General features: G+C 40.1%; 1 protein-coding gene and 1 long non-coding RNA gene across 18 annotated transcripts in view; one reads left to right on the top strand and one right to left on the bottom strand.

Annotated features, from left to right (window-relative positions):
* LOC138946942 (SWI/SNF-related matrix-associated actin-dependent regulator of chromatin subfamily E member 1-like) overlaps nt 1-26,666 on the top strand; it is a 61,806-nt gene that overhangs the window by 10,159 nt on the left and 24,981 nt on the right. For 5 of the 17 annotated variants that reach the window (XM_070318378.1, XM_070318373.1, XM_070318367.1 and 2 more), the window contains exons 3-8: nt 226-269; nt 1,967-2,047; nt 4,206-4,223; nt 8,759-8,779; nt 16,579-16,593; nt 21,151-21,234. In XM_070318378.1, the coding sequence (XP_070174479.1) occupies nt 226-269; nt 1,967-2,047; nt 4,206-4,223; nt 8,759-8,779; nt 16,579-16,593; nt 21,151-21,234 (263 nt within the window). Of the gene's footprint in view, nt 1-225; nt 270-1,966; nt 2,048-4,205; nt 4,224-8,758; nt 8,780-14,066; nt 14,141-16,578; nt 16,594-21,150; nt 21,235-26,666 lie in introns of those variants that run through there. The other 12 variants (XM_070318370.1, XM_070318364.1, XM_070318372.1 and 9 more) reach the window with 8 other exon arrangements.
* Nucleotides 10,094-13,891, bottom strand: LOC138946948 (uncharacterized). Its single transcript, XR_011449480.1, has 2 exons — nt 13,751-13,891; nt 10,094-10,209 (listed from the first exon to the last, which is right to left on the bottom strand). It is a non-coding gene; the product is annotated as an uncharacterized lncRNA (long non-coding RNA).

The raw sequence follows: 26,666 nt of genomic DNA, 5'->3' as shown, positions 1-26,666 counted from the left end.
TGTTTTTTGCACGAGTGGAATTTGCCTTGAAAACATGTGAGATTTTTAAGTAAGTGGTCCAAACCCGATTGCATTTTTTCATGTCAGTAACACTCAAACTGGCATTAAATTACACACTGAACGATTGTTAAATCTTTATTTAGTTCATATATCATGGGCATAACCAGTCCTTTGCTACTTTCAGAGATATAATTTATGTGCTGTTGTTTTTAAAATCTTTTTCAGCGAGGTCACGGAACACCCCTGGAACACCTCAAACATCAGAGAAAGTGGGTTGCTTTTCATACTCAGATTTACATCTGTTGCTCGATTTATACTGTAGGATGATATGGTGATCTGATTTCAATGTGTGATTCTCTTATCTTTTTTTTATTATTGATAAATCCTTGCAAACACTGAAACAGGAGCGTTTGAAAAAAGTTGTGAATCATTCTAGCAAATATTCTGAACTTATATAATTTGTTTTTAGATTAAGCTTGGAAAACCCTCACTATCGCAATTTCAAATTTGTTTCTCATATCTTTGCAAGTATTAATCATCAATAAAGAATTGAGTGTGCCCCAGTAAGCTTTTTATCCTTTCTACTTCTAGCTTACCGTATTTGACGGACTACAAGCCGCGACTTTAAAAAAGAAAAAATCGCATTGCGGCTTATAAAAAGATGCGGCTAAAACGTTACCTAAACTTGAATAGCATTCACCTAAAGGAAATCGCCTCGGATTTTCATTTCGCTCGATTAGCGATTACCGGTACTTTATTAGCTCTCTACTTAACTCTACTCAAGACTCGGCGCTTTTCTCTTTCTTTTGCGAATCTTTGTTTGTCAACAAGTCGTCGTGACAAGATAGCGTACAGAGAAACACCGGATGTATCAGGATCTCGCGCGTGCGAGATTTCGTTTTTTTTGTGTCTCGCGATAGTTGGAGGAGCGAGAGCCGCCATGTTGTGTTTTCGTTTGCTCGAAATGTGCGCAAAAGTCGTAAATCATCCCAAAAAAGCTTATTCCTGGCGGGACTACATATGTGTGTTGGTTACAAATTGTGTGTGTGATATTTTTCTTCAAACTTTTTCCCTTTTCTTCTTTGTTTCACTTGTTTATTCTCGGAGCCGATTTCGCCAAATACCGTACTTTCGTTTTTCTGGTTGTTTTGATTGATTGACACGATCTGATTATATTTTTTTCGACGGCGGCTAATATAGTGACGCGGCCTATACGTGGCTCGTCCCAATTTTTTTTTAAAGTCGGAGGTGCGGCTTATAAAACGGTGCGTCTTGTAATCCGTCAAATACGGTAGTCCCCTCACTTTAGAGGACTTGTAAAAGTTGTATGCACTCAAATAGTTCTTGTTTTGTAATGTAGTCTGCTTTTTTGACAGTGGACTTTATTGAGTCACTTGAGAAAAAGTGACTCTATGTAATCGGTCAGTGTTAGTCTGTCCGGCCGGCCGTCTGGCCGGCCGTCCGTAGACACCACCTTAACGTTGGACTTTTCTCGGAAACTATCAAAGCGATCGGGCTCATATTTTGTTTAGTCGTGACCTCCAATGACCTCTACACTTTAACGATGGTTTCGTTGACCTTTGACCTTTTTCAAGGTCACAGGTCAGCGTCAAAGGAAAAATTAGACATTTTATATCTTTGACAAAGTTCATCGGATGTGATTGAAACTTTGTAGGATTATTCTTTACATCAAAGTATTTACATCTGTAGCCTTTTACGAACGTTATCAGAAAAACAAGGGAGATAACTAGCCTTTTCTGTTCGGCAACACACAACTTAACGTTGGGCTTTTCTCGGAAACTATAAAAGTGACCGGGCTCAAATTTTATGTGAACGTGACTCGTTGTGTTGTGAATAGCAATTTCTTCCTGTCCATCTGATGCCTCATATAATATTCAGAACTGCGAAAGTGACTCGATCGAGCGTTTGCTCTTCTTGTTGTATTTTTGTTTGTGTGTTTGCACAGAAGGGGGACAAGGGAAGCGGACCGTTCCTCCAGTCTCCCCATGGCCACCCAGGGTTCCAGCCGACCAAGTCGAGCGTGAAGGTATTAGGATCAGTGAGGGAGACCTTAGTCTCTTGCTCTGCTGTCTTCAATGCACATGACACAGGCATGCTGCAGTGATTTTCGCCGTTTGGTGCGCCTCATTTCATTTCATTTTCTCCTGACACAACCGTCGTACGAAGAAGATTTCATTTTCTCTATTATCTGAAAGCTGGGAAATTGGGGTCGCTTCCTCCCAGTGGAAAGCCAACAGCAACAAGAGTCACGCTACCCAGGTGTGGGCGTGTTTAGCTGCAATCAGCCACCTGCACTTATGGCAGAATGACTGAGGTATTTTACGTGCCACCTTGGTGACACAGGGGTGGGACATAGATACCGTCTCTGAGTCTGCACATAAAGTTGACCCATTTCCGTCCTGGTCTGAAGTCCAGCGCTCTACCTTAGTTACCCGGCTATCATGCATCCAGTGTTGTACGTCTTCAGAATATGGGCTATGTTCGTACTTCTTATGCAGGAAAAAAATGTCCTTTGGGGTTACCCTATTGACTCTATTTTTCTGCCGACCTTTACACTTTTTTCACCGCTCTGAACAAAATGTAAGGTTATAGACAATGGGACATTTGCGCTCCATATCCACTGAAAAAGAAGCCTTAGCTGCCCCACCCCTGAAGATGATGTTCTTTGCAGTTAAGGAACATTTTTCAGAGTTATAAAACAAGAACATAAAGAACTCTTTATTAATGGAAAACAAGTCGCGTAAGGCGAAAATACAATATTTAGTCAAGTAGCTGTCGAACTCACAGAATGAAACTGAACGCAATGCCATTTTACTCGTAGCATCGTCAGGCCACCGCTCATGGCAAAGGCAGTGAAATTGACAAGAAGAGCGGGGTAGTAGTTGCGCTAAGAAGGATAGCACGCTTTTCTGTACCTCTCTTTGTTTTAACTTTCTGAGCGTGTTTTTAATCCAAACATATCATATCTATATGTTTTTGGAATCAGGAACCGACAAGGAATAAGATGAAAGTGTTTTTAAATTGATTTGGACAATTTAATTTTGATAATAATTTTTATATATTTAATTTTCAGAGCTTGTTTTTAATCCGAATATAACATATTTATATGTTTTTGGAATCAGCAAATGATGGAGAATAAAATAAACGTAAATTTGGATCGTTTTATAAATTTTTATTTTTTTTTACAATTTTCCGATTTTTAATGACCAAAGTCGTTAATTAATTTTTAAGCCACCAAGCTGAAATGCAATACCGAACCCCGGGCTTCGTCGAAGATTACTTGACCAAAATTTCAACCAATTTGGTTGAAAAATGAGGGCGTGACAGTGCCGCCTCAACTTTCACGAAAAGCCGGATATGACATCATCAAAGACATTTATCAAAAAAATGAAAAAAACGTTCGGGGATTTCATACCCAGGAACTCTCATGTCAAATTTCATAAAGATCGGTCCAGTAGTTTAGTCTGAATCGCTCTACACACACACACAGACACACGCACATACACCACGACCCTCGTTTCGATTCCCCCTCGATGTTAAAATATTTAGTCAAAACTTGACTAAATATAAAAAGGATAGAACAAAAAGAAATGAAGACTATACAGGTAGCAATTAGGCCAGGTATACTCCGCCATTTTGAAGACCCTACACCCCTCTCAAATAGACAGGGATAAGTTGGATGCATATTACCTCTCAAGGGCGTATTTTGCACTGTAATGTTAATGAGTATTTTGAACTAATAGGGAGTATTTTGCACTATTATGGTGTATTTTACACTCATATGAAGTATTTTTGTACTGTTTATTGTCTTGAACGTCTGTCCTGTGATGGAGTGTCGCAGACCTGTTTACCCTTACTATTTTGGAGTAATTTATTACTATTTTTTAGGATTTTGGGGGGAAAATACTCCATTTGAGTTCAGACTACGATTTTCAAATGTGCTTCAACAAAGATTTGTGTTACTAATGTTGTTGTTTGTAACCACTGGGTTACTATTTTGGTCATCAGATTACTATTTTTTGACTTGACCATTACTCTTGTCAAGTTTTGGGGGTAAACAGGTCTGGTGTCGGCAACATGTGTGTTGTTTAAGCTGTATTGCGGAAACGTGTGGTGTGTGTGCCAACGGAAATACAATGTAGTGTATATATAATATTGTAGGAGTATGATTTGTTTATTTTCAGACTGGTTGGGGGTGGGGGGTAAGTGGTTGAAGATTCGTCGTATTTCAACCAAGATTTATTATTTTTCCTTTATTACAGCTTTGAAGTCCTAACAAGTTTTGTTTTGTTTGTTTGTTTCCATTTGCATAATTCGCCATATCGTTAATACAGTTCACATTCAAAGAGACATTATGACAAGCCCAAGGTAAACATACATAGAGAGAACATGCTCTGGAAATACATGTATGATTACTTTACAGTGTGTAAAATTTTAATAATCTGTAGCGGAAGATGTTAAATTTTGTTACGCTTTCAATGTGTGTATTGCTCTTATTAACATCAGTAGGTAGCCTTAATATAGACCTGAAAGTATTTCAGTTATCAAGGATATCGGCGCTGTCAGTTCTTGATCTTTCCTGAAATATTTCTATTAATTATTGTAGTTTTTGGCTCACTTGAATCATCGGTGAGTCTTTGTCATGAGAAGTGTTTGTTGTGGCCAGCTGTCTAAGAAAAAGAAACTTAACATTGAGATTTTCTCAAATGCTTTAGATTTGAAGCTAGGGCTTTGAAACTGTACAAGCTTTTAGGGTTTAATGACCTTCTGACATGATTGAAGTTGGTTTAACCCTCATCAAAATCACAGTGGGACCTAGTTCTGGTAGGAAAATGGATAAACGATAAATTTTATAGTATTTTTGAGTCACTTGAGAAAAAGTGACTATGTAATCGGCAGACATGGGATTCTTCCGTAAAATTACGGAATTCCGTAAATTTTTAGGCTCCAGGGATCATTCTTGAGATTCGTGCAAATCCGCTGAGAAAATGTTGGGGTATATGTAGGTAAAGACCCAAGTTTTTCGGCCGGTCCGCTGATCGCGACGCTCCATTCCATACTATTCTTGAACGGTTGGTTCCTAAAACGGTCAGACTGTTGCTGGTCGATCCGTATGGGAACGCGCTCTGTGTCTTTGTCTCCTACAGTCACCGTTTCAACGTAGCTATCGGGGATTCAGTATAAGCTAAAGCATACCGTATGAGAATGATTCGGCGCCATTTTTACATCGCTTCGAGCCACTTGCCAAAATGATGAGGAAGCTAAAGCGAGACGAAACCGTTCTATCCCGGGAAATTGACCAGCAGAAGTACAAGAAAAATCTCTGGAGATTCGACTGGCTCGATGAAATTGTATCATTGAGCTGGAAATACGAGAAAGGCCAGAAGACACAAGACGTGAAACTGAAAGTTGGCGATCGATGCTTTTGCTAAAATCAACTTGCCGGGAAAAGCTTAGTGCACTTTGTGCAACGATGTTAATGTTATCAACTACGGTTCCAATGGAAAGACTGCCCTCAAAAGCCACTTGAAAAGCAACAAGCACCTGACTATCCTGAAAACCCAGTCGTGTAATCAGTCACTGGGGTCGTTTGGCACCGACAAGGTAAGAACATTGAAACCACACCGTCACACGCCACCACCCCCCCCCCATCCCCGCCTCTCTCTCTCTCTCTCTCTCTCTCTCTCTCTCTCTCTCTCTCTCTCTCTCTCTCTCTCTCTCTCTCTCTCTCTCTCTCTCTCTCTCTCTCTCTCTTTCTCCTCCTTATTTTGAGTCTTAGCGTAAAATTAATTTGAGAAACATGGGAAGGAAGAGAAAGGGAGGGGGGGGGGGGGGCTATGATTAAGCTGAAATATGCAGGGTTCGTACAGAGTCCTTGAACCCTGGAAAACTCCTTGAAAATTGGAAAACCTTTTCCAGGCCTTGAAAAGTGCTTGAAAATAGAGTTTTGTTAAATAGTCATTGAAAAGTACTTGATTTTTCCAAATTGTTGCCTGTACATTTCGTCAGCAGCTTGTCTTATTTAAAAAAAAAAATGCAACCCCCTTTGTTTTCGTCAAATACAGTACACACATTTTGGGAGAATAAAAGATAGAGTGAAAACGAAAGCAGACGAACTAACTATTACTAGTCACCCGTAGTTGCTTCCCTTCCCGGAAGTTGGCAAGGGAAACAACTACGGAATGACTTGGTGCTTTGCATTAATTTGGGGAAAATCATGTCCTTGAAAAGCATTTATTTGGTCCTGGAAATGTCCTTGAAAACTCCTTGAATTGTATCAGCTCTGCCCTGCAGGAACCCTGAATATGCATTTCAGGGCCATTTTTGTGTGTCTAAAATACTAAAAACCTTCAGCTTCTGGGGGCTTTGCCCCCAGACCCCGACCAGGGGCGTTGCCCATGGACCCTACTGGGGGCCTTCTGCGGCCCCCAGACCCCCACTTTTTTTTCCCTTAATTATCACTTTTTCTGAATCCCATGTCTGAATCGGTCAGTGTTAGTCTGTCCGGCCGGCCGTCCGTAGACACCACCTTAACGTTGGACTTTTCTCGGAAACTATCAAAGCGATCGGGCTCATATTTTGTTTAGTCGTGACCTCCAATGACCTCTACACTTTAACGATGGTTTCGTTGACCTTTGACCTTTTTCAAGGTCACAGGTCAGCGTCAAAGGAAAAATTAGACATTTTATATCTTTGACAAAGTTCATCGGATGTGATTGAAACTTTGTAGGATTATTCTTTACATCAAAGTATTTACATCTGTAGCCTTTTACGAACGTTATCAGAAAAACAAGGGAGATAACTAGCCTTTTCTGTTCGGCAACACACAACTTAACGTTGGGCTTTTCTCGGAAACTATAAAAGTGACCGGGCTCAAATTTTATGTGAACATGACTCATTGTGTTGTGAATAGCAATTTCTTCCTGTCCATCTGATGCCTCATATAATATTCAGAACTGCGAAAGTGACTCGATCGAGCGTTTGCTCTTCTTGTTTACAAGCTACAGCTTGTAAACTTATACACACTTCTTGGATTTTGTTCCGGCATAATCCAAGTCTGGTTGTCTCTGTTCAAATTTCAAGGTTGCTGTTAGGCCATGTTTGAGTCATGAAATAGAAATATTTATTAAAGCCATATACTTCTAGAGCAAAGACATTTTCTTGAACCTACTTTGGAATGGGAACATAAAGATTGAAAGAAACCTTTTGAGGATTGTTTTGTGTCCTTTTAATGCTTATTTAAGTTATTATGTCTATAAAATAGTGAGTAGAAAAATAGTATTTTCTCTTTTTTTTTCCATTACTATACTGCTCCAGCTAATTAACAAAGGCAAACATTTTAAAATCAAAAACCACAGTATTTATTTTCCGTCTGTTCAATTTTTGTGTGTATTTAGATCCATGTCACAACCTTTAGTTTTCATCAATTTCATGTTATGCGTGTAATAATTTTTGAAATGCTTGTAATCTACTAAACGAACAAAATCAACTTGTGCACATCTCCAATTCTCTCTCTGCAGGCCAGTAAAATATTAAGAAACAGCATTTATTCTTCACTAGCAGTTAAGCCCGGCTTCACCCGGGAGTAAGCGGAGCCCTGTAGCAATTTAAGACGCTCGCTATCCCATTATCATTAGCTTTACCTCCTTTGTTTGGATACAAAAAAAGAGTTATCTCCCTTACCTTCTAGAAATTTCCGGAACTGTCCAGTTAATTTTTCATTCTTCATTTCTTCCCCTCATAGGAGCAATAGCAAGTCTCTAATATCACTGGCATGATGTGCTTGCTACAGGTGAACAGTAGGCACTGAACTGGTCTTGTACCATATAGGCTGTATTCAATAAATGGGAGGTCCATAATCTGAGAAAGGAAACAATGAATCAAGAAACTAAAACCCAGGTGCACATCTGCGGCACCTAGGGAGTGTACGTGCACACTATCTTGTTCCTGCCTCTTGCCATCTCAGAGGTATGGCGACCACAGACAGACACACACACACACAGACAGACACTCTCTTTTATTTATATGTATATAGATAAAGATATACACTTCTGCATTTAAAATATATCTTTGAAAATGAAAATATCACATTCATAATGTAGAACGCCCAGCTGTGTAGAAAAACTCATGTCTTTAATATTAAAAAAACAAGAAAGGTAGGTTGTTAGAACGTTTTTTATTGACATTACCGATACATTCACAATTTTGTTAATAACAAACGTTCCAACAACCTACCTTTCTTGTTTTTTGATTTTGAATTTTGGAACGTTGGCAGTCTCTTTGATTTTGGATTTATTCATGTCTTTCATGCTGTTGCTGTTTCTTTCTTGAGTTTAGCCACTTTTCTGTTTCATTGACAGTATCTTGTTTTATGATAGCAGTTAGAATGTACGTGCATTTTACTCTGTTCAGTAATTGCAGGGAAAACCTTCTTAATGATTTACATGTCAACTTTTGCATGTTTCTTATCCACACTCAGGAGAGATAGTACATACATGTACAACTTCAACTACAACAATATTTCTGCGCAAACAGTCAGACATAGTGAAATCTTACCCCTGCTCCCTTGTTTCAGGAAATACCAGATCTTAATAGAGGATTTACTTTGTTTTTAATTTACTTATAGATGTAACTGAATCAAATATTTGAGTTTGTTTTGAACATTGTTGTAGATGTAACTGTTTATTGCTTTGCCTAACATTTTGATTTGTGTTTCTGTCACTGTTCCTGTCTCTAGGTGGGAAAAGGCTCAGCACAGGTGAGAAGACACATGCGTATGCATGAAAATCACTCTCTCTGTCTCTGACTGTTCTTTCTATTCCAATAAATGGTGTTTTTTTTTAAATTGAAACGTGTACCTTGCAACTGTCTTTATAAGACCTCAACAAATCTGAGAAAATCGGGTCTTAATAAAGAAAATAAAAACAATTAGATGTTGGCTTGTTCCCATGCCGGCTATGGCAACTGGAACTGTTGCAGAGAAAATTGATGGAATTTGTTTTGCTGCCCTATGGGATTCATGATAAATGATTCCCTGCTCGTTGTGAAAAGCACTCTTGTTCTCCCTTTGTAAGAAATTCAAATGTGCAAGGTCACATCTACCCCCCGTGGGTTAGGGGGAAGAATTTACCCGATGCTCCCCAGCATGTCGTAAGAGGCGACTAACGGATTCTGTTTCTCCTTTTACCCTTGTTAAGTGTTTCTTGTATAGAATATAGTCAATGTTTGTACAGATTTTAGTCAAGCAGTATGTATAGCAATGCCACATGATTTTGTAGACTTCACTTGTTCCACACAAAATGAGACTTATCTGAAAGAACTCTTCGTGCTGAATACAGATCAGTTTGAATTTTGCAAATTGGTTAATTCAGCGCGAAGTTATGGTCGATTACAGATCGGGAATTTAGGCATTCCGGGGGAAAAGTATCAACTATACAGTCTATAGGGATAATAGGAAATGAAGTGGCACCGTGCAAATCAACAAAAAACGTGTTTTTTCAACATAATTTTCACATCTTAGGGAATTTATAGACAAAACTTGGTATGTGTAATGAAAAGCATCTGCCGAGTCTAATGACAGCGAAAGAAATTATGTGTGATGCGCGTGGAGCCTGCTAATTTGCATAAATTAGCATAATTTTGTAAACATAATATGCTCGTGATTCATTTCTAGTGAAAGCTTGTTATTTGCATTTTATTTGTCTTAGAGTACTTCATTGATGGTAAACAAAGGTCAAAAAAATGTTTTTGCATAAATTTGCATAATTAATTACAAGTCAATGCAATGCGATTGTCCGCAACTTAAAACGAACATAACTTGGCTTACAATCATCAGATTTTAAAAATGTAAAGTGAGATCTGATCAGTTCTGTACCTGCAATGTGTTAATGCCCTAAAGGATGTAACTAAATATGTAACTGGCATTTACTTGTTTTGTATATGATATATTTGTGCATGTGCATGCATGTTACCGAGTGACTGACTGAGAGTGTGAGAGATTCTTTACGGCATGGGCATGGATCAAGATTGGAAAGAATGCACAAAATCAATATAAAGTCAAACAACTACATCGTTTACAATTACATTGGTTTATTGACCGACATCATAGACATGTCAACTAAAAAAATATTTCGAATCTTCGGCTGTGGCGGCGTCCGGCAGCTCACAAGCCGCTTCCTGTTCCCATGCCTGAAACATACAAATGCAAAATCTGCTTTATGAACAAAATATGTAGATGAATAAGTACTTATGTGTAGTCAATTATTGTAGCCCAACTTATTTTACTTCAATATGACTTGTGGCAGTGAGTGAGGATGAGCAGCTGACCACATTGTGTGGAAGGCTGGAAAGCACGGAAAGGAGAATTCAAAAATGTTTTTCTTTTGTTTCCTCAAAGTCTTCAGTTTTGCCTTCATGCGAGTAATTCGCATTTTCGCCATCAGGATAGCATTGTCAGTTGTCTCAAAACATCCAACTTGGCGGAGAGAGAGAGAGAGAGAGAGAGAGAGAGAGAGAGAGAGAGAGAGAGAGAGAGAGAGAGAGAGAGAGAGAGAGAGAGAGAGAGAGAGAGAGAGAGAGAGAGAGAGACACAATAATAATAATACCAAAGCTTTCATTTTCTTGTAAATCATAAAAACACATTTTTATCTTGGCCAAAAAAATATAAGTTAGTTTTCTGAGCAACAACAAAGGAATCAAAATGATGACTAGAGTGGAGATGTGAAGCACATCAAACCTGCTCTCCCTTGTGGAACATTCCAAGTGCAAAGCCTCGGCATCGTAACGACCCGGTTCTAAAAATAGATCGTTGAGATTAGGAGTGTGTTCACTGTGGACTCGCCCAAACTGTCAGAACGATTCTAGTTTCAATGATTCTTCACATTCTTTTTCCGCAAATCTTGATCTATTCAAAGTACTGCGATCAGAACAGAAAACCAGTTACTAACATGAACTACACTGGAAAATATTGGAACCAGAATCTAGAACTCCAATCTTGCAAGTCGCATTGTTGTGCAGTACAAGGCCGCAAAGGCTGCCTGAAGCAAAATGACAAAAAAGTACGATCGAGAGGAGGGGGTGACCCGATGCAAATTAATATTCCGGGCGTTGTATTAATCATCCACAAATAAAATTCATAGCTCTAAACAGATAAGATAATAAGGAATCGGAATATATCCGTTATGTAATGATACTAATAGCATAAATACGGTATACAGACGTTTCGCACTTTCGCCGTTTCGCACTTTGATGATTCGCACTTGTGCGAATCGTCACAAGGAAAAAGTTCGAACCGTCAGCATCAGGTGCGAATCGTCATAGTGATAGGTGCGAATCGTCACAAGGAAAAAGTTCGAATCGTCAGCATAATAAGGTGCGAATCGTCATAGTCATAGGTGAGCGATTTTGGTGTTGTTGTTGGGCGCATAGTAAGAATCCGGGGCAGAAATGGAATAATCGGGATTTCCCGAAACCTCATTTGATTTCCAACAAAGCGCCGCATTTCCGGAAACGAGCTGCCTCGTTCTATAAATGGCAACCCTTCGACTGGCACAAAAAAGTATACCCTTTTCACAGGTCATGAATAAGGTATATGTGAAAAAGCAAGGTCTTATACAGGGGAAATCTTGGGGGGATGGGGACATTACACTGTGTAACAATTCTCTCAGTGACTCAGCGCATGCAGCTAGCTAGTTGCTGCTGTCTCGATCTATTTTGAACACAATGATTTTTTTTCTCAGAGTAGAGTGTTAGTTTGTTACAACAGGCTGAAATCATCTTTAATTTGAATCAACATTTTGCAACAATCAATCACATCAATATAGCGCACAGACTTACACATCACGTTTCAAGAGCCGCGAGAGAGAGAGAGAGAGAGAGAGAGAGAGAGAGAGAGAGAGAGAGAGAGAGAGAGAGAGAGAGAGAGAGAGAGAGAGAGAGAGAGAGAGAGAATTGCATGGCTTGTTGTGACAGGTGTCATGTTGATACAATGTTGCCATTGTATCATGGAAAACAAATTGATGAGGCTTGGTGTCGCAAGGTCGTGTTAACGAAACGTCAAAAATGACGTCAAAATAGCAGAATGCTAAAGCCGGCATGCGATCATACTGGAAAATCACCTACGCACGCCAGATCCGCTCTTTGACTTTGCCGGCTCACATAATATTTGAGGCCAGTACTATCACAGGGCCGCCCAACTCATGTCCCAAAATAGGTCATAGCTACCTCAGTGAGAGGACGTAAACTCCCCCCCCCCCCCCCCCTTAGTTTCTGAATAATCATAACCATGAAGCATAGATCATTGCTGTGTTTCTGCCTCCAAGAGGTCAGAAAAGCCCCTAATTGTCAGACACTGAAACTGAAAGTGCTTCACGGCCTAGTAGGCTACGTCAACCGCCTGATGATGCTACGATGGCATAGCAAGTCACTCGGTGATTTTGACATCGGCTCTGCGCGTCAATACTTTTTTGACAACCAGGGGGGGGGGGGGGGGGGGGGGGGGGGCAATAACCCGAATTTATTCCACAGAAAACGTCTGCGTGTCGATGGCATTGATAAACATTGATTTAGTCAATGTTTGCATTTGACTGGTTGCATTGGCAGGTTGATTTTCGTGAGAGCATTGTGCCGCTCATGATGTCATACCGGTTTGAAAGATATCTAGCACGATCACTGAATATAAATATAAGCTCTTTACAAATTTAAAACTAAAAATAAATATTGAAAAACAACAACATGCAATTTCCCCAACTGGCCAAGTAGCTAAAATTATCAAGCCCAGGGGCGGATCAGTTGCTTTGAAAGGGGGGGGGGCACTTTGAATCGAAAGTGAATGTGATGGGCGCGAAGCGCCCGAATTTTCTAGGGGGGTCCGGGGGCATGCCACCCCCGGAAAAATTGTGTGCCCAAAGAAGCAAAATGGTGCCATCTGGTGCCATTTGAACTTAGAAATGGTCATAAAATCAGCATAGAAAAATCTTTTTTTTTCTTCTTTTTTTTTTGGGGGGGGGGGGGGGGCACGTGCTCCCTGTGCCCCCCCCTCGTCCGCCCCTGAAGCCAATTATCCTCACTAACACTCCCTCAGCCTGCTCAAGTTAGAAATTGCACAATCACTCATGAACGCGCCACCCTTCCTTTCAAGCGTTTCTCCTATCGGCAGTATTTTTTGTGAAGGCATGCAGTGAGTGGCGACTCAGTGCGCTATCTGTAGGCCTATTGGGTGAGCGCGCTGGGCGAAAAATAACAGACCAGTATTTAAATACAGAGTAACACGCGCGCACGCACACACACACACACCCCGGCACACACACACACACAACACTCTCTCTCTCTCTCCGCTCTCTCTCTCTCTCTCTCTCTCTCTCTCTCTCTCTCTCTCTCTCTCTCTCTCTCTTTACCAGGGACCTATATTATTCTCTACAAACTAAGAAACACACACACATATCGGCAACTTTGCTTCCGAAGTTCCCACTTTCAAATATATATGACAATGACGTTTCGCACCTCTTGGCAATGACGTTTCGCACATCTTGGAAAAAAGTACGAAACGTCATTCTGAAAAGTGCGAAACGTCATAAGTAAAATGTGCGAAAAGACAAAAAAAGTGCGAAACGTCATGTCCAAATTGTAGATTAAGTGCGAATCGTCCGAAGTGCGAACCGTCAAAGGTGCGAAACGTCTGGTATTCCATAAATACCATGATTCTTCAACTAACATGAAGTGTAACACTCACCGCCATTTTTCTGCTCTTTACAAGAAGACCGGAACGGTATAACGGTAGCAGAACGAAAGAGCAATCTTTTCTCTGATTGGCTGGCTTTACAGAAAGTCGATCCAATGACAAACAACGACGTAAAGCGAATTTGAAAACGGAACCCGATTCCGGTGCAGACGACTTGAGCGTGCCGTTTCATGGCGGCCCCAACACGATCGCATTTTTATGCTCGGCAAACAATTTCACAGCGAAAACAACACGGATACACAACAAACTTCACAACTGTGTACTTTAAACCTTTATTGAAAACTTCTTTTCATTAAGCCTTCATGCAAATGCTATCAAACTAGCAGTATTTCATCATTGGAGTGAGTTGGTGGAAATAAGTGTAAATTTCGCCCAGCAGTGGTAGGTGCTTTGGCATTGCTAGTATGTAGATCTAAGAATTGTTAAGTCCTTTGTACTGGAAACTTGCATTCTCCCAGTAAGGTAATAGGCTACATTGTACTACGTTGCAAGCCCCTGGAGCAAATTTTTGATTAGTGCTTTTGTGAACAATAAACAATTGACAAGTGTCTCCCAGTCTTTCCCCGTCGCGATATAACCTTCGTGGTTGAAAACGACGTTAAACACCAAATAAAGAAAGAAAGGTCACATCTTCTCACTCTGAAAGTGAAAATTATGCATTATTTTTGTAGCATTACTTTTCCTGACTTTTTCAGTACATGAATAAGTAGGGCTTTTCTTGCGCTACAGCTGACAAGTTTAGTGTATGAAAATTCCCCCAGTTTACACAGTTTAAAAAGGGGGCTGCCATCCTAGATCCTCTGTAGTTTTTTTATGCTGACATAGTCTTTGATGCTGTTTATGTTCGTACCAAAATGAATAGCTTCTTGATCTATCTTTCCTTTGGGGGAATTAAGATGATGTTTGGTTGTGTTTTGTGTAAGTTTTGTTTTTTAAACTAATAGTTGCCACACCACCTCAACTTTCGTGTACCCCCCGCGGGTTAGGGGGAAGAATTTACCCGATGCTCCCCAGCATGTCGTAAGAGGCGACTAACGGATTCTGTTTCTCCTTTTACCCTTGTTAAGTGTTTCTTGTATAGAATATAGTCAATGTTTGTAAAGATTTTAGTCAAGCAGTATGTAAGAAATGTTAAGTCCTTTGTACTGGAAACTTGCATTCTCCCAGTAAGGTAATATATTGTACTACGTTGCAAGCCCCTGGAGCAATTTTTTGATTAGTGGTTTTGTGAACAAGAAACAATTGACAAGTGGCTCTATCCATCTCCCCCCTTTCCCCGTCGCGATATAACCTTCGTGGTTGAAAACGACGTTAAACACCAAATAAAGAAAGAAAGAAACTTTCGTGCATAGCACATCAAGTGAATAATCACCGACTTGTGAACCATCCTTTCTTGAACAATCTTCAATTCAAACACAATAAAGCAAGAACGCTGAAGCGTGATTAACCATTCAGGCAATCACAGACGCCAGACACAATTACAGTAGCTTCATGTTCAAACTCGGGTCTGTGCATGCAGTGATATGTAGAACGTAGAAGACAAAAAATTGTCGTGCACCCTTTGTTCGGTTCCACCGCTATCTGCATCAGATCTAAACATTGCCCATTTTCATTTTCAAGGTTCAAAGTGCACAATCATCAGCACTGTAGTGTTGTTGGTTTGTTTCCAAAGAACCGCCATGACGTTCTTTTTCCCCTGGCAGAGTAGAATCAAAAGTATGCACGCAGGGAACTGACTCGGACGTCATATATCTGTGTTCCAAACTTGCAGGCAAACTCAAACTCAAAACAAGTCGCGTAAGGCGAAATTACTACATTTAGTCAAGCTGTGGAACTCACAGAATGAAACTGAACGCACTGCAATTTTTCCACAATGACCGTAGTCCGCCGCTTGTGCATAACGGAGTGAAACTGACGAGCCTGTTCAGCACGGTAGTGGTTTTGCTGTGCTGCATAGCACGCTTTTCTGTACCTTTCTTCGTTTTAACTTTCTGAGCGTGTTTTTAATCCAAACATATATCTATATGTTTTTGGAATCAGGAACCAACAAGGAATAAGATGAAATTGTTTTTAAATCGATTTCGGAAATTTAATTTTGATCATAATTTTTATATTTTTAATTTTCAGAGCTTGTTTTTAATCCAAATATAACATATTTATATGTTTTTGGAATCAGGAAATGATGTAGAATAAGATAAATGTAAATTTGGATCGTTTTATATGAAAACAAAATTTATTACAATTTTCAGATTTTTAATGACCAAAGTCATTAATTAATTTTTAAGCCACCAAGCTGAAATGCAATATCGAAGTCCGGCCTTCGTCGAAGATTGCTTTACAAAAATTTCAATCAATTTGATTGAAAAATGAGGCCTCAACTTTTACAAAAAGCCGGATATGACATCAAAAGTATTTATCGAAAAAAAAACCAACGTCCGGGGATATCATTCCCAGGAACTCTCATGTCAAATTTCATAAAGATCGGTCCAGTTTGGTCTGAATCGCTCTACACACACACACACATACACCACGACCCTCGTCTCGATTCCCCCTCTATGTTAAAACATTTAGTCAAAATTTGATTTCCAGTGTGTGTGTGTGTGATTATTATCAGCTACTTATTGGTTGCTTTATGTAATTGAAAGCTTTCCAGCAACATTTGTAAATAAGACAATTATCAGTGGTATTCATCCAACACCTTGTTTTGCATGAGCAAGCTTAAGACGATACCAAGAAATATGATGGCTAAAAGTGATGGATTGTTGTGTTTTGTTGACCCTGTACAAACGTCTGCATTTTCATTTTCTGTTTTTTTGTAGAAATCGTCTGTTCTGGTAAGAACTGTGGATGTGTGAGGTTTCAGCTCTTTTTCATTTATATCCGACTTAATTTAAGGCATACCCATAGAAACTTGTGGCACACTCCCTCTATAACTGCTTTGGGTGTTTTCATTCTTCTTCGTTGCTTTTACATGTACTATTAACTGTGTGGCTATTTTATATTTGAACCATTTTGTCCTTGATTGAAAAGCAGGATTAAACCTGATGAAGATTGGAAAGGTTGATGTTCCTCTCTCTTGGGCTTGTGCTGATGATGGTAACACTTGAGATTTTTTTTTTTTAATCCCATGCAGACCTGGGAACCCATACGATTCAGTCATATATTGATTGTCTAGAGTACGATCAGTACAGTCAGTGGAAAAAAAATATGATGAGAACAATTCCTAGACTACTTTTCTTCACAAGCGCATCTTGGAATATCTCGGGGAAATAGCTCAGTCGGTAGCGGTGCTGGCTTCAAAACCAGTTGTCGCTATCGGCGTGGGTCCGATCCCCACGTTCGGCGAGGGATTTATTTCCCAGAGTCAACTTTGTGCAGACTCTCCTCGGTTTTCGAACACACCGGTGTGCACGCATGCGCACGATAAAGAACCCAAGTTCACAGCAAAAGTCTCAGGGCTTGGAAACATCAATACACGCATGCAGGAAAGAAAAAAAAAATATGGGTAGCGCCGTATACTGTATGGCAGCTCGCTTTCTCCAGCAGCCGGAATTTCCATGAGGGTAACCTGACAGGACTATATAAAATGTTATCCTTATCCTGATCTAAGCCAATCCAGTATTTTGACACATGATTACAGTTTTTGTCTGTAAACATTGAATTTGAAAGAAGCATTTCTTTTAAATGTTTTAGTAAACTTAAGTAACGGTTCGATGGACGTGCGCGAAGCATGATTAAAGCATGGATGTTCAAATGCTGTGTGGAGTACGCTCATTTTTCTGAAAATACACCAAGTTTGTTTTTGAATACTCTTAGTCTTAGTGCAAAACAGGTGTTCCTAGGTCTGCACATGCCATGCAAGAATGTTGGCATTGTGAGAATCCCTGACAGTTACACATTTTTAAATCAGTATCAATCATATGGAATGATCTTGACCTTTATTCAAGTTCACAGACGCAGCATTGCTGATTCAAGGGTACTGTCAGTGGTACTGTTAATTCACAACAAATTTTGTGTATGTAAAAGCACTGAATCTGAAAGAGTATCTGGATTTCCCTGCTTGTTTTTCTTTTGAAGTAACTAATTTGACTGGGGTTTTTTCTTTCTTTTTTTTCTCTCCCCAAATCTTTCTTCTGCATCCTCTTTCTAATTTCGTAATTGCATCTGTAGACACAAAGGACAGACTCAACTGTAATGCTTTTAAAAACACAGCACGCATTTATTTTTTAACCCAAAGTATCAGATGTGAACTGTTTCTCTAAATCCTCACCCAAGTGGCTTTAATTCATGCGCAATAATTTTATTTGACATTTTTTTCCTGTATTCTTCTTGCTTGGATTTCATATCATTTACACCTTTTCTTTCCCACATAATGTTATGTGTGAACAAAGCCTGCGTAGAATATTGCATCCTTTTTTTTTTGGTTCTTTTTAATCCTAGTTTGTGTTTTGGGGCTGTCAGTTTGCATGTCAGCATTATCAGATGTATTGGTGTACACGTGCTACAAAGTTAACCTTTTGAGTACAATGTATTGGTGACGGTGTGTGTGTTTTATTTTCTGCCTTGTGAGTGTTTCTGAACTAAGGTCTCTTGGGTACATTTTTCAAGCCATGGGTTGAGCGTATCACAGTATGTAGGTTTTAATTTTTAAATTTGTTTTTATTGTATATTCAAAGCATATTATACAACTTACAGTGACTTTGATAATACACTGATTACATTGCTGCAGAAAGATCTCATCTTCCAACTTTTCCACCAGTTTAGAAATAAACCTTGAGTGCCTGAGCATGGGAAACAAGTTTGATTGATTCTTGACTTTTTTATCCTTTGAATCGGGGATTCATCCAGGACCTATTCAACTTCATCCTTTTTTCTCTGTTTCAAAAATCAATCCAGTTTCTAAAAGCTATTTGGAGTTTGGTTAAATGTATGAATCTGTAGATGAGACTAAGAGTCTACAGTGGTACTTGTGATGAGAGCAGGCCTTTAGGGCCAACAAAAACATTTATTTTTTCACATTCAATTAATAGCTCAGCAAAGAGCACAAGAGGCCCCCAAGAATGGCATTGTTACTGCTCTCCTTTCATTTTGCTTGTTCTTCTTCTTCTTCTTCTTCTGCGTTCGTGGGCTGAAACTCCCACGTACACTCGTGTTTTTGCACGAGTGGAATTTTACGTGTATGACCGTTTTTACCCCGCCATTTAGGCAGCCATACGCCGCTTTCGGAGGAATTTTGCTTGTTCAACTTCAAGAGTAATATTATATTATGGTTTTGATTAAACGAGCCCATGCCAGCCAGCTCTTGTAACTTTTTTTCAATGCATAGATGTCCACCAATGTTGGTACATGTACTACAATGTATAATTATTGCAAATGATGTAGTTACTTTCCTAGGATGCACTTGAGTGCTAGTAGCAGCTAACTTGTAGTTGCATGTGTGTTGTCTTTGCTAATGTGGCTGCGGATACCTGTATTTGGCTAGGATGTTAATATAATATGTATGTGCTGTGGGTTGATGCAACACGATTCACCCTGTAAATGTGGCTGCAGATAAGCTGGGATGTTAATATGATATCTGTGTACGTGTGCTATGGGTTGATGCAACAAGATTTATCTTGTAAATGTGGCAGCAGATAAGCTGGGATGTTAATATAAATATCTGTGTACTTTGGGTATGGGTTGATGCAACAACGTTTACCTTGTAAATACCATTATGATGCAATACAAGTCCAGCACTCTGGTTAAAGTTAGCTCCCTTGGTGTGCTAGCCATCCTGTAAATCCCCACCGATCTGTCTAGACTTGCAGGAGATAAGAACACACTTCCACTTGGGCCCATACACAACTACTAGTCAACTACAGGCTTTAACTACTAGTCAACTACAGGCTTTAACTACTAGTCAACTACAGGCTGTAACTACTAGTCAACTACAGGCTTATGGCTGCTTCCGTGGAAGTGGGATTTGTTTGCTGAAATGATTTCATCACTGGCACCTTAGTCAATCAGTAAAATTTCTTAAGGAAGCGGGTTTTATTTTTCCCATGAACTGATGAAGCAACTAGAAGTTGTTGTTTTTTGTTTTGGTAAATCCCTTGTTCCCATTAAGCAACTAGAAGTTGTTGTTTTTTGTTTTGGTAAATCCCTTGTTCCCATTAAGCAACTAGAATTTGTTGTTGTAAATCCCAAGGTGGAAGGATGCTCTGTGCTGGATTACATTTGACTAACATGAGAAAGAAGATACACTTACTTGTAATTTATTCACTGGTGACTTAAGCACCTGCAATATGACCGGCACGGTTGGCCTAGTGGTAAGGCGTCCGCCCCGTGATCGGGAGGTCGTGGGTTCGAACCCCGGCCGGGTCATACCTAAGACTTTAAAATTGGCAATCTAGTGGCTGCTCCGCCTGGCGTCTGGCATTATGGGGTTAGTGCTAGGACTGGTTGGTCCGGTGTCAGAATAATGTGACTGGGTGAGACATGAAGCCTGTGCTGCGACTTCTGTCTTGTGTGTGGCGCACGTTATATGTCAAAGCAGCACCGCCCTGATATGGCCCTTCGTGGTCGGCTGGGCGTTAAGCAAACAAACAAACAAACCTGCAATATGAGGCCAAAGCAAATGAGAGTACACTTTTACTTAATAGATCCCTTTGGTCATCCATTGTTTAACGAAGTTGACCAAGTGTAACTGTCATAAAAGAACTCTTTTAGACTGGTCTGAAGGTAACTGTCAGCTTGTAGTATTTCATACCACCCCACCTACGTTGGGACATTTTGAATGCCTCAAAGGAACAATAATCCTGAGACAGGATCCAACCAGCATCTTGCGGCAGAACTTTCTTAATTCTGCTGTGCATGTGAAGGGTGTCGTAGTTTTCACAATAGTTGCTTGATAGAAGTGATTATCCGCCGTAATATAATATAGGGCATCTTCATTTTTCTGCATGCGTAGTCTTAGCAAACCCACATTGAACGTTTGAACTAGGTGATGTAGACTGAGGGGTGGGTGTGACTTGACATTGTGCACTTGCTGCAGTTCATTTCTATTGATTTATTCACATTCAGAGAACTGTAGAACATTTTGAAGGATACAGTGTATCAGGCCTTTATTAGTGTATGCTGGTTGTACTTTTGCTTATTTCAAGTACTTATTGTGACTCCTTTTAGAGCGTTTGCGTGTGAATTCTCCATTATTCAATGTTTGTACAAATCTTACTTTGACATTAACTGCTTATAGTTATAGGTAAAATAAAACCCATAATTTACAAAAATAAAAATGATACCACAAAAAAAAAAACCCTGCTTACTGGCAAGCTTTTAAGTAATAACTGCCAATTTCTTTTGTGACTTTCTAAGCCAAGATACTCGTAATTTTGTCTTTTCTTTGCTTACAGGCGGAGCGAATTGGAAAGCCACCAAAGCCTCCAGACAAGCCGTTGATGCCTTATATGCGCTATAGCAGAAAGGTAATAGGAAAGGTTTGTCCAATCGTTCAGTCAAGATGAACGTTATCACACCATTTCTCTATGTGTAGCAGAATGGTAGTGGCATCGGTGTTTTTGGTAACGCCATACATGTGTGTTCTTTCGTACTTCTTTTTTTTTTTCATGTCGGAGCGCCTTCAGTGGTCCTCGGCTCTGTAGTGAAGCGCTGTAAGGTCTTGTGTAAGTGTCTGACACCTGCTGTGGAGTTGGGTTTTCTTTGGGGGGGGGGGGGGGGGGGGGGGGTATATCACCGTTTCAGTATTGTCTTTCTTTCTTTGTTTTGAGTGTGGGACTCTGGGTAACAATGATTTGGCTGAGATAAGTTTTTCACCAATCCAACTGCATTGAAATGCTGCTGTTATGGTAAGTAACTATTAATTTCCCCAGTAGTACTAGTGACTATTTGGGACATGATGCCAGATTGAAAGTAAAATGTATGAACTTTTATACCGATCATTGGCTGTTGATTTTGGAATTTGGTTGATCTTTTTGCCTCTGGATATAGTAACGCCAGAATTTGGCGGTTCTCTCAGATCTAAATTCTAAAGTTTTCTAGCTCTCAAATGCAAGATGAAGTTGTTTAAATTAGTTCAATAAGGACTAAAAATGAAAGTCGTTGATTCTGGAGAAAAATGGCAGCCAAAGTTCTGGCTCTACGGTCACATGAGAAGACCCTATAGACAGACTGCTGGACCGAATGTGGATAGATAATAATAATACGAGAATTTATAACGTGCACGTATATCACCACATGGCGCACGTTCAGTGTCAAGATAAGTGATAAGAACATGGATAGAAGGTATTGGATGAGTCTGCACAGGGCATCGATAGAACATGGATAGAACGTATTGGATGAGTCTGCACAGGGCATCGATAGAACATGGATAGAACGTATTGGATGAGTCTGCACAGGGCATCGATAGAACATGGATAGAACGTATTGGATGAGTCTGCACAGGGCATCGATAGAACATGGATAGAACGTATTGGATGAGTCTGCACAGGGCATCGATAGAACATGGATAGAAGGTATTGGATGAGTCTGCACAGGGCATCGATAGAACATGGATAGAACGTATTGGATGAGTCTGCACAGGGCATCGATAGAACATGGATAGAACGTATTGGATGAGTCTGCACAGGGCATCGATAGAACATGGATAGAAGGTATTGGATGAGTCTGCACAGGGCATCGATAGAACATGGATAGAACGTATTGGATGAGTCTGCACAGGGCATCGATAGAACATGGATAGAACGTATTGGATGAGTCTGCACAGGGCATCGATAGAACATGGATAGAAGGTATTGGATGAGTCTGCACAGGGCATCGATAGAACATGGATAGAACGTATTGGATGAGTCTGCACAGGGCATCGATAGAACATGGATAGAACGTATTGGATGAGTCTGCACAGGGCATCGATAGAACATGGATAGAAGGTATTGGATGAGTCTGCACAGGGCATCGATAGAACATGGATAGAACGTATTGGATGAGTCTGCACAGGGCATCGATAGAACATGGATAGAACGTATTGGATGAGTCTGCACAGGGCATCGATAGAACATGGATAGAACGTATTGGATGAGTCTGCACAGGGCATCGATAGAACATGGATAGAACGTATTGGATGAGTCTGCACAGGGCATCGATAGAACATGGATAGAACGTATTGGATGAGTCTGCACAGGGCATCGATAGAACATGGATAGAACGTATTGGATGAGTCTGCACAGGGCATCGATAGAACATGGATAGAAGGTATTGGATGAGTCTGCACAGGGCATCGATAGAACATGGATAGAACGTATTGGATGAGTCTGCACAGGGCATCGATAGAACATGGATAGAAGGTATTGGATGAGTCTGCACAGGGCATCGATAGAACATGGATAGAACGTATTGGATGAGTCTGCACAGGGCATCGATAGAACATGGATAGAACGTATTGGATGAGTCTGCACAGGGCATCGATAGAACATGGATAGAACGTATTGGATGAGTCTGCACAGGGCATCGATAGAACATGGATAGAACGTATTGGATGAGTCTGCACAGGGCATCGATAGAACATGGATAGAAGGTATTGGATGAGTCTGCACAGGGCATCGATAGAACATGGATAGAACGTATTGGATGAGTCTGCACAGGGCATCGATAGAACATGGATAGAAGGTATTGGATGAGTCTGCACAGGGCATCGATAGAACATGGATAGAACGTATTGGATGAGTCTGCACAGGGCATCGATAGAACATGGATAGAACGTATTGGATGAGTCTGCACAGGGCATCGATAGACAGGTGCTCAGAACCTGGATAGACAAATGTTCAGAATATGCAGTAATAGAAAAGTGAGCGTTAGTGTTGAAGATATGGACAGACAATTGAAATCCACATTGACAGTTTTCTGTACTCTTCGCTCTGTTGCTGCTTAACGAATTTGAAATATTTCTATTAATCCTAATTTGTTCTTCAGTCCCTGGTAAATGGTTTTTGACTTTGCTGTTTCCAAGGCTTAGGTCTTTATTACAGTTTACGCAGGTAAAGTCTATGGAACAAATACAACAGACTTCCACTAACTCGCGGTCCACTAAATTGCGAATTCGGCTATATCGCGGAGACCTCTTGGACCCCGAAAAAAACAGGACCGGTCGACCTTTTAAAACAAATTAAAAAAAAAAAAGTTTTTTTTTTTTTTTACAAAATTAGTCACATAAAGGCCAAAAAATAGTACAGATCATGAAAAAAATTTCTATCATAACCACGCTGTCTCTCTCTGGGTCCGATGGCCTTTCATCATGCAGTAAATTGTCATTTCATCTTATCAGTCTCTCTCTCTTTCTCTCCCTCAGTCTCTCCAAATAGTGTTCTACGTGTGTGTGTGTTTTCAGGTTGTGTACATTACGGGTTGATCGAGACCTGCGAACAAAAGAAAAACAAACCTTTCACGCGCACGTGCCCCAATCAGTCAAGAACTTTCATGCCACGATCGGTATCGTCAAAGTGGCCATGTGCCTATAGAGGTTAAGTGTCTGACCAGTCAGGCGTGCAGTTGAACACTCGAGTCCAGCTAATTGCGATCTCTGCTAGACGGTCCGGGTGGCCACAGGCGCCAATCAAGTGCTTAAACTGCGCTTCAGTCTTCTGCAATCTAGTCAGGCATGCAATTTAACACTCGAGTCCCGCTAATCGCGATCTCGGCTAGACGCCCCGGATTTTCTACAGGCGCCATGAAGTGCTTCAGCTTCTTGCGTTATAGCAGGTGGCAGAAAAAGCAAACAATCAAAGAAGAAATCTACATTAAGACAAAACGCGTGTCAACTCAGACTCACACAAAGCAGCAGTGAGTCGCTATACGCGTACAGTGTACGTCTGTGTCTGATTAACTAGTAAGTTTGTGACGACGTATGAGTTGTAGAAAAAAGAAAAGAAATCGTCATCTGCTGATAAAAGAAAACGTGTCATCGCAGTTAGTCTTTAGAGAACTTAGTTGCCAACAGAAGCGTCACACTTGCAAGAAACGCAGTAACACATACACATGAACATTGTAGCACAACCACATGCCAAGCGTGCGTGCGCATGCGCACACACACACGCACGCACATACACACATGCACGCACACACACACATGCACTCACACGGCAAATGCACACACGCCAACGTAACGCTCACAGGCCTTTTGTGACCAACAAGGGAAATAACCGCGCTTTTCTCTGACTCAGAAGAGAACGCGGTTTCTTCCCTTTAATTGGACCCCAAACTGCATCGCGAATCGGATATATCGCGATCAAAAATCTTTGGACCCCCAAAGACCGCGAGTTAGTGGAAGTCTGCTGTAGTTTAAAATCATCTCACATTCATTTTATCAGAGTGGGATCTCATGCTAGTCCTTCACATCAAGTAAAGCTTCACTCTGTAAGGTTCAATTGGCTCAGGCCCAAATTCACTGCAAGTGTAACTTGTAACTTCATTTCAGTCGGTGAGTCACCCAATGTGTTCTGTGTAAAATCTGTTGGCATGATCAACTGATTTGCAACAATAACGGAGGGTGGTTGTGTCAAGTTAAGCATAAAAATCATTTTGCAGAATTTGTTTACTTGAAACGTTTCAACATGTTGATGGGTTTAACTCTTTTTGCTTTGTAAAAATTGAGAAATAATCTGTTTGGAGTTTGCACATATGCATGCAAATCACCCACCCTTTGTTATATAAAGTCAAACTAGTGGGGTTTGTTTTTTGTGGCGGGGGGGGTTAGGTATGGACTCCAGAGCAGGTGTCAGACCTTCGTCGCTTGATGTATGCATTATTACACAATGTGATGCTCCCAGGACAAGAGACGATAACTGCCCGACATTCATATACACCTTATCTCCCTTTCTCATCTTTCCTGGTGTCTTACTGATGCATATGTTCGTCTGCAAGGTCACCGACTCATCCTCTGTCCCGTAACTCTCATTCATTCCTCACTAAAACGTCAGTGTTGTCATCGCCGCCTGCTTTGCATGTACATTCATCAACTTGTTCATTTAAAATAAGAAACTGTGACTTAACATTTTTTTGGTGATTTCTTTTCTTAATGTTTGCTCCTCAACTTTCTTCGTAGGTAAGTGCCAGTTTTGAGATGCTGAGCTGCGGAAACTTTTCTTTTTATATCTCCTACCTTTTTCCTTCCAAGATTTTGAGTTGTAATATTTTTCACCCTCTGGTTTGCACTTTTTTGTAACTACTATTTAATCAGAATCAATGTGTGTGTGTGTGTGTGTGTGTGTGATTGTGTGTTGCTGTATTTTGGGTAGATTAATTTTCAGTTGTAGTGATTTTTTTCTCTCAGCTATTTATTTTAATCAGTTAGTCTTTTTATTTTTGTTTTGTCCATTTTCGAAAAGAAAATAGTTTTTGAAAGCAAAAATTAATTGCTTAAAACGTCAAAACAAATCTCCCATATCATATTCTTAGAAAATAAAATTGATCTGCTCTTTTTTATTGTTTGTTTAAACAAAAGTGTTTTGATTATTTTTCAATAATTTTAGATTTAACTTATTCCAGTACGGTCTTTTTGGCTTTAGGAAATGCACACCAGAAACATTTCTGAAGTTAAGAGATATTACTGGTTCTGTGACAAAAGTCTGACAACAACAACAGTACGCTGACAAGAGATTAAAGACCACATTCTAGACTGCTCTAATAAGCACACATACAAATTCAGAATGTGTAATCTGCTTCGCTTTTTTCCTGCGCTTTTTACCATTAATGGCCTTATAAAGCCAGTAATTGCTTTTGAAAGCCTATTAATTAAATGTAAATGCCGACAACATCAACATTTTGCTTAGAGCACATATATGCAGACCAGAAAGCACCATATTACAGCTAATTTCTTATAAACACTTGTGGGTAGCCGGAATGCTTGTACTTTTTAGAG

Source organism: Littorina saxatilis, linkage group LG14 (genome assembly GCF_037325665.1).
Source record: "Littorina saxatilis isolate snail1 linkage group LG14, US_GU_Lsax_2.0, whole genome shotgun sequence".
Classification (NCBI taxonomy): Eukaryota; Metazoa; Mollusca; class Gastropoda; order Littorinimorpha; family Littorinidae; genus Littorina; species Littorina saxatilis.
This window is presented reverse-complemented; position numbering and strand designations above follow the sequence as displayed.